Source organism: Acanthaster planci, linkage group LG19 (assembly GCF_054643075.1).
Source record: "Acanthaster planci isolate LZ-2023a linkage group LG19, COTS_SCS, whole genome shotgun sequence".
NCBI lineage: Eukaryota > Metazoa > Echinodermata > Asteroidea > Valvatida > Acanthasteridae > Acanthaster > Acanthaster planci.
Genome location: NC_141795.1, coordinates 3,093,854 through 3,113,388, shown reverse-complemented (window position 1 = coordinate 3,113,388; position 19,535 = coordinate 3,093,854). Strand labels below are relative to the sequence as shown.

Below are 19,535 nucleotides of genomic sequence, written 5' to 3'. Positions count from 1 at the left end.
GCATATATGAGCTCTCGTTTATGGGATATGGAGACGCGATGGTAAATATACGAAACATCATTATAAGAGCTCTCACCGTCTTTTTACCGGAAGAAAAAACGTACTGTGAATACCTGTCTCCATAAACATGATCAACAACTAGCCAAGTTCTGCTGGAAAAATAAAAATAAATCGCACTCAGGTCACCTTAAGGTGTTCAATTCGTAGGTCAAATGCACCAAGGGGGTTAACAGCTGCTTTTGTGACATAGCATGAATTTTTGTTTGTCCCGTACAAATAGGAGGACATCTGCAAGATAAGACTCTTCATTAGTCACCGTTAAATGATGAAGGGACTGGGAACCAGTCTATGGAAGCCCTACTTTTTTAACTGTCTAATTTATAGCGCGCCCTCAATGCGAGGTGTATTTGCGTTTCATTTTTCCGGTCAGTTTGCGTCTTTCGTTTCGAACTCTTCGAGTCGACAGATGCAAAATGTTATACCTCCATCGGTTTGCTTGGTCAAGCACTTGTATTTGCCTGCCGGACACTTTTTATTTGCGGACTATAGGTAGTATTTGCTTTACCCCACATGCACTGTGTGTACTGCCCTCGACGGTGTGCCATTTTTCGCTAGTGGGTGAAACTGCTTGACGATGCACATTATTAATGACCACACGTAACCCGATCGCGGCAGCTCGCGCTGAGTTGGTCGATCATCAAGATCAAGACGGAAACAGGACACTCAAACCTCGGGAAGACAGAGGGAGGAGACGCTTTTAATCGGGCCGGGTTGGCATGACCAAAGGACAAGGAAGCAGACTGGGATATTTGATTGGGGTTAGAGACGCCTCAAACTGGAATTTGGCGGATTGTGAATGGCCCGGTCACCCGGGCCTGACCGGGTTGAACAGGGAACGAGTCTGCCGGCGTTGCTGAGGCCAGCGTACAGTATGGGGCCGGTGCCGGGAAATGGAGACACCATACCGGACAACAACGGCGATCGCAGCGGTGACTACGAGCGCATGGAGAAATGGCTGGACTCTCACCCGGAGTTTGCCCACGATTATTTCGCTCGCAAGGCTACACGGAGCATGATCGACGGCTGGTACATAGCCCGGGCGGTGTCCCAAACTGCCAAGCCTCCAATGGCCGAGTCGCCACATTCACCGAGCAGCTCGTCTGGAAGCAATACTCCAGTCAGGAAGGTGTCGGCCTCCGAATTTGAAGTCCAAGGTTCTGGGGGCTCGCTGGGCAGGATGATTTCCACTGTGGATGGGGCCCCGAGTTTCCTGGGCACCAGCCACCTACATCTTCAAGGGAATTCCAGGTCCTCACCGACGCGATCACGGAAGTCCATCAGTGAGCTAAAACAGCTTGATGACCGAGCTGTGCTGATGGAATTAGTCAAGGACATTGCGAATGACCTGGACCTGAACTCCTTGTGCCACAAAATTCTTCAGAATGTCCTGATTCTGACCAAGGCAGATCGCGGGTCCCTGTTCTTGGTTTACGGCAAAGGGACAGACCACTGCTATCTAGGTTCCAAGCTGTTCGATGTGACTAGCGAGTCGACCGTAGAAGTGGCCGGGAATGAGGAAGTACGTGTGAGCTGGGGCAAAGGAATCATAGGATATGTCGCGAAGACAGGCGAACCTGTCAATATTGCCAATGCTTACGAGGTACGTATGTTAGCTGTAGGGCTGTGCCGAATATCTAAATAACCCAATATTTGATCGATTATCGAATATTTGAATGTTATTTTCCAAATTTGAATATTCGAATGCAAAATTCATGAATAGGGAAAATTTCCTTTGTTTTAAATTAGAAAAATTGCACTATGGAGGCTTGTTTCAAGCAGATTCAAAGAAAACGACAAATCTTTCAACGAATCAAAAAGTAAATTATTCATTAAACAATTTAAAAGGAATAGAAATTTACAACATGGCAAGAAGTATTGTTCATCTCTTAAATCTTGCTAAATCATGGCTGGAGATTCTCCCAGATGTGAGAAGCTGTTATAGTGATTATAATTTACAGTTGTGTGCATTATTGCAATTGATTTTGTATATGGTTTGTTCAGTACAACTGAATATTCAGATATTCAATCAAATTGAAGGTCGAATATTCGAATAGTGAATTATTCAAATCGACTCAACCTTACTTAGCTGTTGAGTTAAAGACAGCAGTCAGACCCCTTCCATTTCCCCTGTCTACAAGTACGCATAAGGCTCTATGTATTTACGGCACAATCGCACTGCGATTTTGGCCAATCTTGTGGGAAATTTTGGGCTTTACATTCCCTTTTCAAAACACCACTCTAGAATGGATCGGTCGCAAGGGTGATTTGGTGATGATGGAAAAGAAATCAAGTCAACTAATTGTTTGATCACATTCCAATATTGATTGCTTGCTTTAGTAACAATGCGGGGATCGCACAGATGGACCAACCGCTTTGCTGATCCGCCTGCCATCAGCCAATCACCTTTTCTGTCTCTCATTCATGGCCATTTTGTTTCGTTTTGTTTGACGGCATATTGCACGGTGACAGGAATCATTTCCCAATGAACCAGTCATAAGGCTTGGCTTAGAATGCATACCTACGGGATGGCTGCAGCTATTACAAGAAGCTTTGCTGTGATTGGTTTAGTGGAGACTGGTTCCATCCAGGACACCGTAGTTTTAAATGTGATGTGGAGGTGTGTCTGTTCCGTGCAGGAGATTGAGTTCACATGGTCCTTTGGTAGGAATTCACCCCCCGCTTGCTGGTGAAGGGTGTGTCCGATTGGGGTGGATAGTTGGCCCCCTTGGTGAAAGACTGTCGGACCATCACACTTTTTGGAGTGAATCGCCAACAAGTTTAAAAGAGGGCTTGCTTAATTGTTGGGGGGTTTTTAACGAGGGAAGGGGGGAATCGGTGTCTTGGTGGATCAAGAGCTCAAGGATCTCACTTTTAACCAGTCATGGATCGGGAATACATTTAGGCTGAACTCTGTTAACCTGTTTGCTCTTGAAATCTGGAGTGTGTGTTCTTTTCCCTGTGTGGATTTGAGGAGACCCTAAAGTCTGATTCATGTTTCGTGACGTGTGGCTTTTAAATGTACCAGACCCTCCGAATGAGCCTTCGAATGAGCCTCAGATGCTGAGTACCGTAGTACATGTAGACTACAAGAAGTTATGTGCCGCACCAGTATCTCAATATCCCTGAACTTCTGGGTTGCCTCTAGTCTATCAGCATATGCATGTGTAAATGTACCATACTAGGTGCATAGAGGTACATACCATGTAGTTGATGTACAACGGTACAAGTATGTATACATGTACATGTTGTGATCTGTTTGTACACGAACGTACTCCCGTACATGTGTATTTAACAAAATATGTGGTTAGGAAGCGTACTTACTGAATATGTACATGTATGTATGCAGCGTATGTGACATGTACATGTACATGTACCGTAACATGCACTGCTGTGGAACATATTGTACCTGTTCATATTGTGTTAGCAACGTACATGTACTTTCCAACACTTTTGGGATTTGAAAGTTTCACTGACATGTAAATCAAAGAATTTCCAGGGTTCATGTACATGTACGGTACATGTTTGGCTATGTTTGCACCTAGAAGCGAACTGCAGTTTCGTTGTCATTGTTTTTATATTCAGTACACACTTGACAGTCTTGCTGTTACTCTTGAAATGAAACAAGTTCCTACAAGTTACCGGTGTTCCAATTACCTGTACACTTAGATGGGTAATTCCAGAAATTAGGGGTCCAAAAGTGTGACATTTTTGTGTCCTTGTTACATGTACATCTGATCTTTGTTATTATACATGGAAATATCACCAGAATTCATTTCCAACTATTACTATTTGTTTGGTAGGTAATTTGCATTAATTCATCACTCTTGGAAATTGGAAAATGTTTTCTAAACTTACAAAGTCATGTCAGATGTGACTGGGACACAAAAAAATGGACCCCTAATTTCTGGAATTAACCATGTATTGTACGTGTTTAAGTCGACATGTAGAAATGTGTACCGTACATGGTGGATAGCTACCAAGTTTGCCACCGTCTATCCTGAGCAGAACTTTGGCAATCATGAATGCATGTTGCACTGCATAAAAAGGCAAGTATTAATTGCAAAATTTGTGTTTCAATGAAACTCGGTCCATGAAGTTCAAAATTTCATATGCAGCAAGGTATGAGACGGAGAGAACCCCCCCCTGCTTTGTGTTGGTCATTGTCTCGCAGGAATCTGGGAATTCCTTTCAGACATGTTTGGGGGGATGTGTTAAGTAACAATAGTCTGGAATGTGTACAGGGATTGGACATGTTGGGGGGGGTATCCCTCGGTCTCATTTCTTGCTGGGTATACAAAATTTACTAGCTGGAACCCTCGTTACTGTTACATGTGCTCAGTGGGATACTGGGCGCCAGGGTGCATAAAAAGATAAAACGGCGTGTAGATCCTGTTCAAGGGTTACAGTTCTCTGAACCCTTTTAATCATTTAAATGCTACCAGCAGCAGTTACCATGGCTAAGTGATTGTGGGGTCCCTGATCCATGTCAGGAAAATAATTCAGGGATGCAGCGCCTGACTGTATTTATGGCATGGGTGCCACTTTAGCTTCATGACGTCAAACAGAAGGTGTCGAAAATGTCAGTGTGAGCGCGTTAATTTGAAATTAAATACAAAAGTGTATGTACATGGATAACACATACCAACATGCTCATGGTGTCTTATCCAGAGCCAACCAAAAAAATGCACTCGGTAATCTAACCAATCAGCTCTGACAAACAGTGACGTCAAATAAGCCTGCTGTTTACAACAAATCAATACTTTGCAGGACCAATAAAGTACCAAGGGTACAGGGTACCCTTGAATTTACCCACATTTTGTGCGCTCAGATTACGTGTACACACAGTGGTGCTTTTTAAAAGATTGTCTGATTGCCTCTTTTTCTTGAAAGTAAGGATCCTCTTTAAAACTCTGGAAAGTTTCCATCTGAACAGTTTTTCAAAGGTCGGGAGTCTGTCCCCAGAGTTCTGCATATGTACAGAGTAGATCACTGTTAATTTTGTATCATATATATCTTAATGCCCACTATGGGAAAAGAAAATCGTTGAGAGTTTAGGGAGGGTTACTAATCTAGGTCAGTGCAGATAACCCTGCAAGAGACAAGGTACATGTAGACTGCGTCATTGTTCAGTCTTTATCGGTGTGATAAGTGCGCACACTTGGTCTAATAACATCCCATCAACTCTTGAACAAATCTGAATTGCGCATTCGGAAGAGATGGGTTGCATTAATTTCACACACAGTCACTACAATCTCAGAACTTCTCACAGCGACATATTTCTAATCGCACGGGACAAATTAATAGCCGATTCACAATGAGGATAATCATGTTATCGGTACACGTAGACTGCAAAGGTTGCATAATCAATAGAGAGAATGACGATATGAAGGACAAATCTAACAAATCGTATAGGGGAAGGTAGTGTACAGTGTGTGTATGTACATGGACAGAGATTGATGTCACAGAAGTTGGACGGAGAAAGAGAGGCGGCAGTTTATGTTGAATTCCCAAAGAACTGTCTGGATTTTTGTGAAGCCAAAGCACACAGATTCACACATCGAACACTGACTACACAAATGGGCGGTTTCAATAACACGTGTACACTGTACATGTGGGGACAGTGAAACCTCATTAATGAGAGCACTGTAAATGTAAGATTCTGCTTAAAACAATGAAATACATGTACATGTATTTAAGTGCCAATCCTTTTGCTTTTGTTTTCATTCCTGAAAATACAAGGTTCCTGTTATAACAAGATAATTTGCCAAGTCGAGAGGACCTCTTATTAACGAGATTTAACTGCATGTACTGTACATGTACATGCATGTACATGAACATGTACGCACAATGTACATATACCGGTACACTGTACACATGGTCACATTATACCAACATGTACGTACATATACATGTAGGTACATGTACGTACAGTACATCGTATGTACATATATACAAGGGAGTGTGAGATTTTCAATAAAACTGTCGGCATAAATTATGGAACATTGTGGAGCAGCTGTGTGATGTGAATGTGCATAATTGACAAAATTTGGGTAGTGTATTGAACACCGTATTTGTACAGCCAACTTACTAGTACCAAAATGTGAAAGACCTACATGTACCGGTATATGTACCTGTAAAGTTACGTGTATACATCAAGTACAAGTGTACGCACCTGTACGTGTGGGGTGTGTACCTACATGTACAACGGAGCACCGGTACCATACTTGCACCTGTACATGTACCAGTGCATGTACCAGTGCATGAACTGTAATACGTAGGTAATGAGCAAGGTCTCAAATTCACTCCTTATGGAGTTCTGCCACTGCAGCTCAGCTGGGTACTCAGGGCCTGGCATTTCAACCTGGCCAGCAGCAACCTTCACTGGGGAATTCACACCAGTCTCCCGCACCTGCATCGAAATGTACATGCACATGTACATTTCGTACGTAGTGTACATGTACGTGCACACGTTCATGGACGTGATGCGGTGGTTCCGTTCTGCGGGCTTTGGGGAGGGGACCCTGTCATTAATTCTTGACAAAAATATCCCAAGAATGTCATCACGTGTACACGTGCGTAAACGCACCTGCAGTTTTGATCAAATCTCAAGCCGACCACGTCAATAAAAGAATCAGATTAATTGCATTTTATTCCAGGTAAATTTCTGACTCCATTATTGTGAAATTAGAAGACTCATGCTCATGCTGAAGAAATCCGATTAACCAGTCAAAGCACTGTGCATTACCGGTACTTCACAAAAGTCACCAAAAGTTTCCCCAGAAAATCATAAATGTTTGCATTAATGTTTTGAAGCTAATAATACTGAAAGTGAAGGATTCTGGTAGAGTAGTAAGCACAAACGAACTAACAAATCTGGCTTCTTGTTAGTCCCTTCATTTGTCTATCCTGCCACTGGAAAAGATCTCCATCCTGACCAAATGACCTGCCTTCATGATATTCCCATGAATTTATGCTAAAATTGGCATACATTGTGCGTGCATATTAATATTATTTTATTTTGTGTTTTATTTGGTTCAATTTTTTTTTCTCAGGCCCTGTGCACCTCATTGATATCACAATACTAAAATGGCCGAGGCAGTTTTGGCTGAGTGATATTAAGTTACAGACATTTGACACCATTAACGCAGATTTATTAAGCAATAAATTTCCCAAGTAATTTGGATGGACTGTACATACACAGGGAGACTGCCGAGTGTTTCATGTTGAATTTGCACATACATGTAGTGGTCTGTACCAGTATCTTTCAAGTGGTCCTTCAGATGTTAGTCTGATACGTGTAACTGTTGATCATTTGGAGACCTGCAAGGCCGCCATCTGTTCTGATCTGTAAAGCACCACTGTATTTCAGTGAAGGGCTTGTAGGACTTGAAATGCACGTAGTCCTATTGTATACCTGTGGCGATCGTAGATCTGCTGCCAATCGTCTTGGCCTCTTTTTAACATCCGCGGGAAAGACTCTTACCGTATCTTTCACACTCCTGTGGCACATGCATCTTTTTTTAAATTTTACACAACCTTCAGCTCTACTGTTACATATCGTTGTACTTTGTAACCTAACCTTCCCTGTCAACCTTCAAAATCCACAGAGATCTTTTGGCCCATATACATACATTTACAATGCACAACCTTTAAGTGAGCAAACCAATCTCCAATAGAATGCAGTGTAACCTCGTGAATAAGAGCACTGTTAATACAAGATTTGGCTTTTAACGAGGAAATTTTGAGGTCCCAATCCTTTGTTTTTTTTATTGTTTAAATTCCTGATAATATTATACAAGGTTCCTGTTATAACAAGGTAATTTCCCAAGTCCGTAGGACCTCTTATAAGGGAAATTCGACTGTAATTTCCAAAAACAGTAACAGAAAAACGTTCATTATAACTTGGAATCTGATTTTGGCCCATATTGCATGCAAGGTTGACCCTAACCCTCCTCAATCCTTCACCTGTTGGAGGATTGAGGAGGGTTAGGGTTAATCTTCCAAGCCCGTTCCGTTTCCAGTGTCCCTTAATACAGTTAGATGGACCGATACTTTTGCTGTCTTGAGATCAACTCCGCCTGCATGCTCATGTACACGTACGTGTAATTTGCCTGGGCGAGTCACCACAACTTTGTCTCAGGAGTAGAGTCCATCGTGGCTGCCTGGCATGACTCATAAGAATGATATCACCAGCCTCTGGGCTACTCAGATGATGAGAGGCAAACTCAATGTACATGTAGTATGCACGGGGCAATCCTTCATCCTGGAAAGTATACATGTACCAACTCTGTCTCAGTCTATACCAACAGTGGACAATGTACATGCAACGATCACATGCATTAATAATGTAAGCACATTGACACTTTGTAATGTGGTTTCTCTGTAAGTACCATCCATTATCATTATTACGGTATCGTTGCTGTGTACCATAACTCGCCTCCCTGTCAGCTTGTCCCATCCTCCCCTCTATTTCTCCTGCTTGGAATAGAAACGAGTCAACTGTGACTTGATGAGCAGATGTCATTTGAGAAATAATCTGAAGACAAATGTTACCACCAGACACTGTACATGTATATCATATCCTCATCTATTGGCCTGTTTAACTTCCTTCAAAGGTTTGTGCACGTATGGTACATGTACACGTAATGTCCATGTGACATATAAAATGCGTAGTTTGTCATGCAACCCATGATGCAGTGAGAACAGGAAAGGATTTTTGCCCTAATAAATTTTCCCACACTGTAATTGAATTGAATTATCCTGCTGCATGTGTACATACTCAATATAGTTTCCATATTTCAAAATCATAAAAGATGCATGGTGTACATGTACATTAATAGTACTAGCCTGTTGTATATCAAACAGTGCATTGTTTATATATGGGTTATAGTCTGTACATTTTATATTGTACACCCTTGGAGGCAGTATCTTCATAATAGCTTCCTGGTATGCCATTTATGCACCCCCTCAAGCATGCTGAACACGAGCCCCAGTAGAAGCCACATCATCAGTGCCTCTGCTGCTGTTTGTATAATGGGCATATGCATATTGTATTAGAGGCTTCAGTGACTTTTCCCCAAATGTAAATATGTTGGACAGTGTGCGCGCCATGTTATTAACCGGTGCAGTAAAAACGTTCGCTTGTCTTGCTTTGTACATTTATGCATGGGGAGAGGAAACTCGCTTGTTTTGTGTTAATTTCTTTGTTCACTGTTGTTCTCGTACTTTCTTCTATTCATTTTCCATTTGGAACGGAGTGATGTACACTACAACACACGATGTAGTTAGTTCTCACAGGCTTACATCGTGGAGCTCTTTAACATTCCGTGGAAGGAAGACAGGCAGTCATCCCATTGTCTTGGTGTTGGTCGTCGTGCCAGCGCTCTTGCATTCAGCCGCTCCTCCGTTTGTGACTTAACCCTCGCCCTCTAGGCATTTTTGCAGCGACCCTCCCTGAGTCACCAGAGATCAAGCATTTTGCAGTTAGCCTTTGGTACTGCATGTAGCTACGGTGGCTAATAGAGGCCATAATCCCTTAAGTTTTGGGGGCTTTTCAGGTACATGAATGTACGTATATATGTACAATGTTCATGTAGCGGTACATATATTCGTAAATATGCATTCCACCATGGATGGTTCATGTACATCTATGGTACAAGTGTCCATGTTCCTGTACATGTACATACATGCATGTACATGTACATGCAATAGGCCCATCAAACAGTAGGCCCACCGTACAGTAGGCCCACCGTACAGTAGGCCCATCATACAGTAGGCCCATCATACAGTAGGCCCATCATACAGTAGGCCCATCATACAGTAGGCCCATCGTACAGTATTGCAAAGGTACATGTACCGTACGGTACGTTACTTAGCATATTTGCAGTATTCATAGAGGTACATGTGGGGCACATGGAGGCCTGTGCACATGTGCGTTATAGTGGCCATATACACTGTACATGCACCACTGCTATGGTACACTGGCTGTACAATATTGCACACTTGGTGTGCTTTACTGCAACGCACAATATTGCAGGCTATTTGGACAATATTTGAAGGGGGCATTCATCAGTGGGTATGCGAAGGTTGAGGATCACATTTTGAGCGCTGACATGTTTGAGACTCCCAGCTCTGTACGCCGATGGGACATTGTGGCCAGAATATTTTGACAAACACAGTCGCATGATTGATGGTGCTATTCGGTGAAGAAGTCTTGTGTGCATGTCTGTGGGCTCTGGGCTGAATATGAGCAGGGGTGACCTCAGTGGCATTTCTGTCTTGCGCCCATGCATGGGTGCATTCCTTCGCACGCGACAGTATGCCACAGGTAATAGGCCCTGGGCTCCGCATCCACATTGTACGGTTTGCTGGGGTGGAAATTTCATGTAGTCACACGTTCATGGACATTATACATGTACATATAATGTGTACGTGTACATAGCTGATTGTGCAGATTAGTAACTGTGATGAGGCAAAAAATAATGTGGGAGATAGTAAGGCTTGAATGCCACTTTCCAAAAAATGGCTTAAAGTTTAAGATTTAACTTGACGCCCGCCTGGTTTGCTTTAATTGATTGCAAAGTGCCGGAGTTGGAGCCAACAGTCATGACAGTACATAAAGGTTTTCATGGCCTTGCATATTTTGTACATTGTCCTCTAGACTCAAGTCAACAAGGTTCTTGTGCACTGTGCCGTGTAATACTGTACATGTAGTTGGATGCAAGTATACCAGCTTGGAGACAGTGACTGCTTCTTTTGAAGTGGATTTCTTGATATGAACCTGTTTAGTCAGTTTGTACATGCACAAGAACCTACCGTAAGACCATTAAGATAAATTGGGGGAGGAGGTAAAGGGAGGGATGTTGTGCCCTAAAGTTCTGTAAACATCAGACTTTTGTGGTAAATGTCACTAAGCCAGAGTAACCTTTTCCCAATTCATGTGTGCCGTTAAGTCAACCATGATCAGCCCTGGAAACTGTCCCTTTAATGCTACAATGTAGATGTACTCAGAGAATGAAAGACCTGTCAGATGTGGGGCATTTTCCACTCATTCATGGTACCTGCGCCTTTTTTGTCTGAACGACACTGCAAATGTAAATGTACTTCTTCAGATCTCCATCAATTACAGACGAAACATGAACATTGTTTGAGCATTTTCCTTGTCTAAATAATTCACCCTCCGATTACTTCCACAGTGTCCCTTATAAATTGATTTGCCTGCGTACTTAAAAGTTAACAAATGTGGCTGGGGGAGACAACAAGGTTTCTGCTTGGCTTCAATTCAGATATGTATATTCTCTAGGCAAGACGAAGGAAACTAGCTACAGAGAAAAGGAGATGAGCCAACAGTGAACAAAAGAGGAGGTCCACGGCAGAAATAAATCACTGAATCGTCGGCCTCTGTACATGCACGCGTACCTTGGTAGATGCGCGTTCAGAAGAGTCGAAGAAGATGCGGCCCTTCTTGAGGAAGCTCTGCAAATAAGGTAAAGGGGTGCCACTGGCGCAGGCTCTCCACAGCATCTTGTCAGGTTGAAGTGTGCCTTTCTCAGCAATATAGCAAGTTGTCCGAGGGTTTTAAGTGTCCGTCATTGCAGATGAGGCAAAATTACTAGAACCATCTGAGGTGCTCCTGAGTACCCGTACAATACATGTACGAGAATCTTACAATTAATAGACAAATAAATGTGATGCTGACACATAAATGATGCACATATGCTGTGTTCTGTGCACACATGAGGTGCCAGAACTACATGTAGAGCGCCACACATACTGGAACATGAACATGTGTAAAAGGCCGTTGTTGGTTCAGTTTACATATGTGTGCAACATGGGGTATGTTGGTAAGCTGCAAAGGTACACTTGTGGACCACTAAAGTTTCTTTGATCCAGTACGAAGATGTCTCTACAGTGATCATGCGTAGCTGCTACTTTTGAAATTCTGCAGTCATCGTGCTGGACATGTACCAGTGTGCATGAGCTTCATGTACTCTCGGATGGGGACATAAATTATTTTTTCTGTCACGAGTCTTGATTGACACGTAAGGCTGTTCTGTTTTCTTCTCATTCGTCATTAACTCAGAGTCGCCCATTAACATTTCCCATTTAAGCACTGACATCTTTTTTTGCATCAGTTTGCAAGAGAAAATACCCAATGCACGAAGGGTTTGCTTCTGGAAAGATGTGGGGAGGTTTCCCCATGTGTGGGAGAATGCAAAGGTTTCCTGGCTGACCTCTTGGTGGTGTGACCGTGAATCACTCACTCACTATTGTATCATGCTCTTGTGGTGTCTTGCCAAATGAGGGGTTTGAGTCTACAGTTCATGTACCATACATGTACATGTACCTGCTGAAAGTGTGTTGTGCACCTGGCGAAGACCAAGACTTACAGCAAATTTGCGGCTTGCCAATTCTGACTCACACTTTGGACAGAATTCCCAGAACCTTGCGGAACCATTTCCAAAGACATGCTGGAACTTTTGGTGAGGGAGAAGTTAATTATTATGGGTTTTGCCCTTCACACTGATGTAAATATTCATAACATTGTTAACCGAGTGCTGTCCCAGAGCTCTTAAAAACAAAATGCTCATGAGAGCTTTTACTGAACCAAACTTGAACTTGACAGTCACCCTTGTAACCTCCCAAGCAGTGCCCAGCGAGTGGCTTGGTTATGAGCTTCCAAGATCCCCCAACCGTTAAGCATGCCAAAAATGTGAGAATACACAACAAAAAAAGGTTCCCCCACGAACTATCACCTGTTGCTATGGAAACAGTATGGATGGGGTAGCAGACTGTTAGCACAGGAGTACCGCCGCTGGGCCCTACAAGCCCCTGCTGAGTGATGGAGGAGAGAGGGAACCTCATACTGAACATGAACATGGCACTGATCAGCCTGGGAATGGTTCTGGTGATGAACTGCATGGGTGTCATGTAAGGCCAATTTTGTCCATAAACAACCTGCTGTTACAGACTATTGGCTACATATGCTCTGAGTGAGTGGGGGGGCAGCACAGGTGATAGCCAGACACTGTTCAATTTTTCGGTTGCTGGCTGTTAGTGTGAAAGGTGAAGGTATGGAAGTTGTCATTAAAGTTCATTTACAAAATGGGCAGCCTTTCTCTTGTCTTTTCTTGTATTTAAAAAAAATGATGACATTTTCTCAATTTCAGTTCAGGACAGTCCCTCTTGTGTACATGTACATTGCTTTTTGAAGGAAGGCCATGCCTTCCATTGACCTCTCTACCTCTCCCAACCTTTCTACCTCTTCCACCCTCCCTTGGATACATACTTCAGGTTTGGCTCAGTAAAGAGTGTCTTTTACAATGTTATAAATGTCTCTTTATTAACCTGCAGATGGGATTTACATTGATATCACATTTAAAAAGGGAAACGGTGTCAATGCTCATGTTCCGGTACTTTGTATCACTGGTGCTCTAGCAACAAAAAATCTTAACAGTTAACGTTCTCTTCAGCTAATCAAAGCACATCCTCTGGAATGTACATGTATGTACACTGCTGGACATGTACATTATGTACATGTATGTAAACGCACACAATACAGGAACACCCACAATTTGGGCGCTTCACAATAGTGCACCACCAAGAGTTTGCAATGCGTTGGCCAATCACAATGGGCGAAATCTGTTGACCCAGTGCACATTTGCAAAGGGTCGACAGATTTCGCGCATTGTGAGTGGTCAACACATGCAAACTCTTGAGGGCGCACTTCTACAAAATACCCGTATAATGGAGTACAAGTACATGCACTTGACACATTCAAGAAAATTGAGAAATTTATTCATGTACGTGTAGTCTCAAGAATTTTCACTTCCATGTGTATCTGGCTATACACTTCAGTGTACGTACATGTACTAGTAAGAGTACTTGTTGTGCATGCATTTGAAGCTAGCAAGTTTAGGCCCAATAAATAGTTATTCCTCGTGCTTCCCAATCTACGTGTACATGTACACATATTGTCATGGTGTGACCCTGAAGTTGGGGGGTTTTTTTGAGTGGGAAGGGGAAATTTGGGGAAAAAAGTAAAGTTTGAAATACAGAAAAAAATTGTGAATTGTGGTTTGAATGTGGTGCCAAAAGGTTCAAGAGACTTACCAGTATGTATGTACATTTACATGTACAGTGCACCGGGTATTTCTGTATACATGTACATGTACAACTACATGTATACCGGCTCTAACCTTTGAAGTGTTGTATATATGGTACCGGTTTGTCGTTGGAACCATATTTAAATGCCACCCAGTCTCCCCGAATCAGTACAAAATAAAGCCAGAAACATTTTGGCCCACCTGCTGTACCATACCTACAAGTGTACCCTGTCTTTAAGTGGCATCTATACGTAATGGGATTCTGAACTAATTTTTTGTCCCAACTACGCAATGACGTTGTGTACATACAGTACACTGTATGTACGTACTGAACCCCCGGCGCATGTATAATGCAGGGAATTCACAGCCTACTTCATAAGTAGATACTTCATACCGGTACGTGTATGGCACTCTTATTCCTAATGGCCAGTAGACTCGTTCGTTTTGCCACTTGTGGCTCACAGGTCAAATTAATCGGGTCCTGTGTAATTACACACGTACCTGGACCTTTTGTTATGACCTTTTTTTTTTCTCCTCGGCCCGTAGAGTATCGAGAGAACAAATGAGAGTCGTATTGATGGATTCTGTGTGCACACTGATAATCACGGTACCAGCACATTACATGCTCTCTTTGTGAATATTTGACAGTTTTTCGTTTAATTTTTTCATCATGTGAATGTAGAAATTATAATATTTAATCATAATAACAATAATAGTTCTCTGTGAAGTGTTTACAAATGTACCAGGAACATGTACTGTATTATATTTACAAGTATGGTTAAACCATAATAACAGGTCCTTGAGATGTACTGCTGCAGATTACCCTGTTATATAACAAGAACCTTGTATTACTTAGAGTGGAAACAATAAGTAAACAAATGGATTGGGACCTAAAAATGTCCTTGTTATAAAAAGAATGCCGTGTTAACTGTGCTCTTATTAATTGCCGTAAATTAATGAGGTTCGACTGTACTGTCGGGCAGACTGAAATTGTGAATACTGTTGTACATGTACATGTACTTAGTACAGTTGTGTACTTCTCTCATAAATGCCCGGAGCTTCATGTACAGTGTAATTCAAGGACTATTTGGGGGCAGTCATGGAGTCTTAGTAAACAGCTGCAGGCATACACATGTACGTGTTTGCATAACCAAGTGTTTATGCTATTTTCGTCGGGCCACATGTCGAAAATACTGTTTAATATGAAAGCCATTGCACAGCTGTTCCACACATGTACATTTTTCAAGAAATCGATCGTACATGTTGACTGTACTTTAGTTACATACACCTACTGGTATGGTACGCGGACAGTGAACATGTATTTCTGTCACATTGCTTCAGCTACTGTTTCCTCAAACTCAGCTGTAAATTTTATGATCTGCTGCTGACAATTTTTTTGTTTGTCTTTTCTGTGGTGTTGACTGCAGGATCCTCGATTCAATTGTGAAATCGACCTGCAAACAGGGTACAAAACCAGAAGTATGCTGTCTATGCCCATCAAAGCCCCCTCTGGGGAAGTGATAGGTGTGGCGCAGGTCATCAACAAGATTGGCAGTAAGGACAGGCTTGAAGCCTTCACTGATGGCGACGAAAAGGTAAGGCGGTTTGCCGACATGCACCTGTGCAGCTTCCTAAAAATGTTATCAAGAAACAAATGAATGGGCGTAAACACTGGGAGGATGGGGCTATGTATCCCTTCCCCTCTCACTTGTTTTTTTGGAGGTGGGGGACAAAAAGTGTATTTTGAGGCTAAATGTACACGTACATATAGACACTGTCCTATATGCGAAATTGAACTTTCCAACTGCCAAAATGGTGAGCCAACAATACAAAAAGTACCATTTTGATATGGCGTGTAAGCTTGCACATACATGTACATACACGAAACAAGGTGCATCTGGATTAAGCACAGTGCTACTGTTGAGTCATGTGATTTCCAGTCCCCTCCCAGGCCTGCCCCATTATCAAAGCATCGTGTGATGTTTTGTGATGTGATGCTGTATTCACCTCACAGCTGAGCTTGCGGAAAGTGCAAGCCTACTACCTCCCTCCCCTCCCTAACACGGATCATGAACATGGCCTGCCACCAGAAATAAGCCCATAGAAAAAATCCACTGTTGCTCGCAGTCAACCATGTGAACTAGGCATTGTATTTACTGGTTCACCTGCAACCATGTGAACTAGGCATTGTATTTACTGGTTCACCTGCAACCATGTGAATTAGGCATTGTATTTACTGGTTCACCTGCATCACCTCTCCAGTCACAGACTGGTTTTCTGAAGTTAAGCTCTTGGTTACATTGTACCAGTAAAGTTCTTGGTTACCGTGCAGTTTATGCTTTAGAAACAGCAAATTCTCACGACAGAATGTTGCAGACTTGTAATGTAAACTGTTGAATATTAACAAACAAGAGAATAGGTTCAAGTGGAAGGATGACGAGGATGAAATTAGGGACCTGTGATTTTCGAGATTTACGGGAATAAAGAGACAACCAAACAGAGACAAAATACATATCCCAAGCAATATTGATCAAGGGATTGTGCAATTTGTTTGGGAATGGTGCCAACAAACTTGGATATGATCCTACCATACATGCTATGGCCAGCATGGCAGGGGTGTGATTTCTCGTTCTTTTTTACGGGATTGCAAAAAGTTTTGACCCAAATTGGATATTTCTCAGGCTTGTGCTTCGAGTACATTTTAGCATCTTGGAAAAACTCATGCATTTGGGAATCAATACAGGGTAATCGTAGCCATTTGTGAGTGAGTTCACGCCGTTTTTAGCTGTTGAAAAGCTGGGAATGTCACCATATTTTATTGTTGTCATGGCAACGGCACCTCTGCTGGATGTTTCTAGATTTTTCTTCATCCTTTCATCGCAACCCTTCCTTTCCTAGTCACAAGGGCAGCAGACAGGGAAGGGGGACATACATGTATCCCACCCCCACCCCTGATCTAAACCCGTTGTACAGGTGTAGCGTGTCATGGATGGTAGCTATTTTTCTGCTCTGTTTTAAAACGAGCTTGAAATGTTTGTAGAAGTCAGGACAAATTACCCTCTAAAAGTGTATCCAACACAACTACGATGTATGAGCCATATACGCAACTTACCGGTAAAGTGGTCCATTGCTTCCCTGTCACAGACACTTTCATTGCCCATTCTATTACAGGATGGTACACGTACATGTATGGTTTATGCTTTTTTTGCCTCATATTTTATTCTCTGAATATGTATAGGTATTTGCTCAATATCTCCAATTTTGTGGCATCGGCATCAATAATGCAAGGATCTATGAACGGGCCACCATGGAAATAAGACGAAACCAGGTGAGTTATTCTGGAGAAAGTGCCATTTTTACATGTACATGTACATACAAAGATCAAGCTGAAAGTAGACTTGTTACAGAGTTCATACATGTACATGTATGTAATCAAAGAAAGTCAGACAAATCTCCCTTTTAATATGCACACCGGTACCTGCAGAGGTAACTACTAAACATTGTAATGTGTCTCGGTGCAGTACAGATTGCATAAAAGTCACACATTTCAAACCTTTCCGAATCCATTTCATGAAACAGTATGAGTGGCCTGCACATGCTGTTCGTGTACATGAACTTGGATATGATGTCTGTGTATGTATTTACGTCATACATGTATGTCAGTGTCACAGTTTAGAACAGCCATGATCAAACACAAAATGGAGACATCCAATTGATGCACTGTTCCCTTCTCAAATTGTGTTTTGTGGAGGTGATCACCCATCAATCAATAGCCATCAATCTCAACTTCCACTCATTTGCAGTGATGAAGCGTTTACGTCTGTCTTGATTTACGCACGAAACAAGAGACAAGGATTCTTGAAATGTTTCCACTCAGCACTAACATGAATTGGTGTTTCTGTCTTTCATCCAAGGTGTTGTTGGAACTGGCCAAGGTTTTGTTTGAGGAACAAAGCACACTGTCCAACATAGTGCGACGGATTATGGAACTGACCATATCCCTCTTGCGCTGTGAACGGTGCTCAATCCTATTAGTGGACGAGACATCTAAGGTCAGTTAATATTATATGGGTATTAAAAAAGTAAATGTGTGTACATGTAAGTGATTTCAGTGCCCCGAGGTATTACAGCGGTAAATCTTCCCATATCGGCGACACTAACTGTAATGCCTACCCACATAAAATAAACATTTACTTCATTTGTCTGATAACAACCGATGCCCGCGCGCCGTTGTGTGAACAGTTTTTATGCAGTGGAGCAATGCGGACAAATACTTCAGACTGTTGCACTCATATACAAACGCCCGATGTTGGCGTAGCGCTGTCTTTGTAATGCGTCGGAGAAACGGACCCATGCTGTGCGTGACAGTGCATGCATCGGGGAGACGGCAAAGCCATCTCCATGTGCATAATGAAGCGGCCAGGGACAGCGCATACATGTAGAGCTGCATGCCTGTATAAGATCACCTCTATACGTGGAGGGTATTATAAATACACGGTATTAACTTCAAGCAGGTCAGTACAGAATGCACAGAATCTGCAGGACAGATTGATCATTGCACACACTGCTCTATATTTGTTTCTCTTCCTTCAACATGCTCTCTTTTTTTCTGTGTAATTTTTTCCGTCGCTGGTCACTTTTTTTTTTTTTTGCTTAACTGTCTGTGTAGTATTTGTTGCATTTCGTTTGTTTTCCATTGCGTTCTGTCCCCGTTCATTTTTGGAAGAAGACAGTTTCTGAACGGGCCTCCTGCAGATTGCCCAAAACGTACTCGGCGAGGATGCCATTGTACTCTCAACTCTCCAATGGGTTGAGGTGTTGCCATGGCTACGGGCCAGGAAAATGCTGGGGAAGGAAAGCAGGAGGAGACGCAGCGATGCAGGATGAAAGTCCAAGGAGGATAGTCATTTTTAGATTGATTGCGCTCAGACTGCAGGATCGTCATTCTTTGCCTCCAAAATGCTGTACATGTGCAACGTTTGAATCTCAATTATACCAGTAATTTGGGCAGCTTACAAACTGGTGCGCGTGAATGCCAAGGACCAGTAGGAACGCTCTTGTGCCTTGCCAGATAAAATTTAATGTACATGTAGACTGTACAAATGCATTAGAGTGCTTTCATGCACCAACCCAAAAAAGTACTCTACATTGATACCAGATGTTTTTGTCTTTTCCTCTGGAAACTTGTGTCATATGCACGTACATGTACCTACCCGTTCTACTTGTAGCAAGGTTTAACTCCTTAAGTAATCACATATATGCTACATGTATATTGAGATTGAATATTAAAAAGAAGACATAACTCAATATATCCATATTAATGTGCCAGTGTATACAAGTACGTGTAACTTGCTTTAACTTCAATCAGAT

At 42.3% G+C, this 19,535-nt stretch overlaps 1 protein-coding gene across 2 annotated transcripts in view; it reads left to right on the top strand.

Moving 5' to 3' along the window:
* The first annotated feature begins 62 nt into the window (after window positions 1-62).
* Window positions 63-19,535, top strand: part of LOC110987097 (dual 3',5'-cyclic-AMP and -GMP phosphodiesterase 11-like) — a 45,705-nt gene continuing 26,232 nt past the window's right edge. For both annotated transcript variants that reach the window (XM_022250810.2, XM_022249967.2), the window contains exons 1-4: window positions 63-1,660; window positions 15,593-15,760; window positions 17,404-17,493; window positions 18,080-18,217. In XM_022250810.2, the coding sequence (XP_022106502.1) occupies window positions 857-1,660; window positions 15,593-15,760; window positions 17,404-17,493; window positions 18,080-18,217 (1,200 nt within the window). In that variant the 5' untranslated portion in view covers window positions 63-856. The remainder of the gene's footprint in view (window positions 1,661-15,592; window positions 15,761-17,403; window positions 17,494-18,079; window positions 18,218-19,535) is intronic.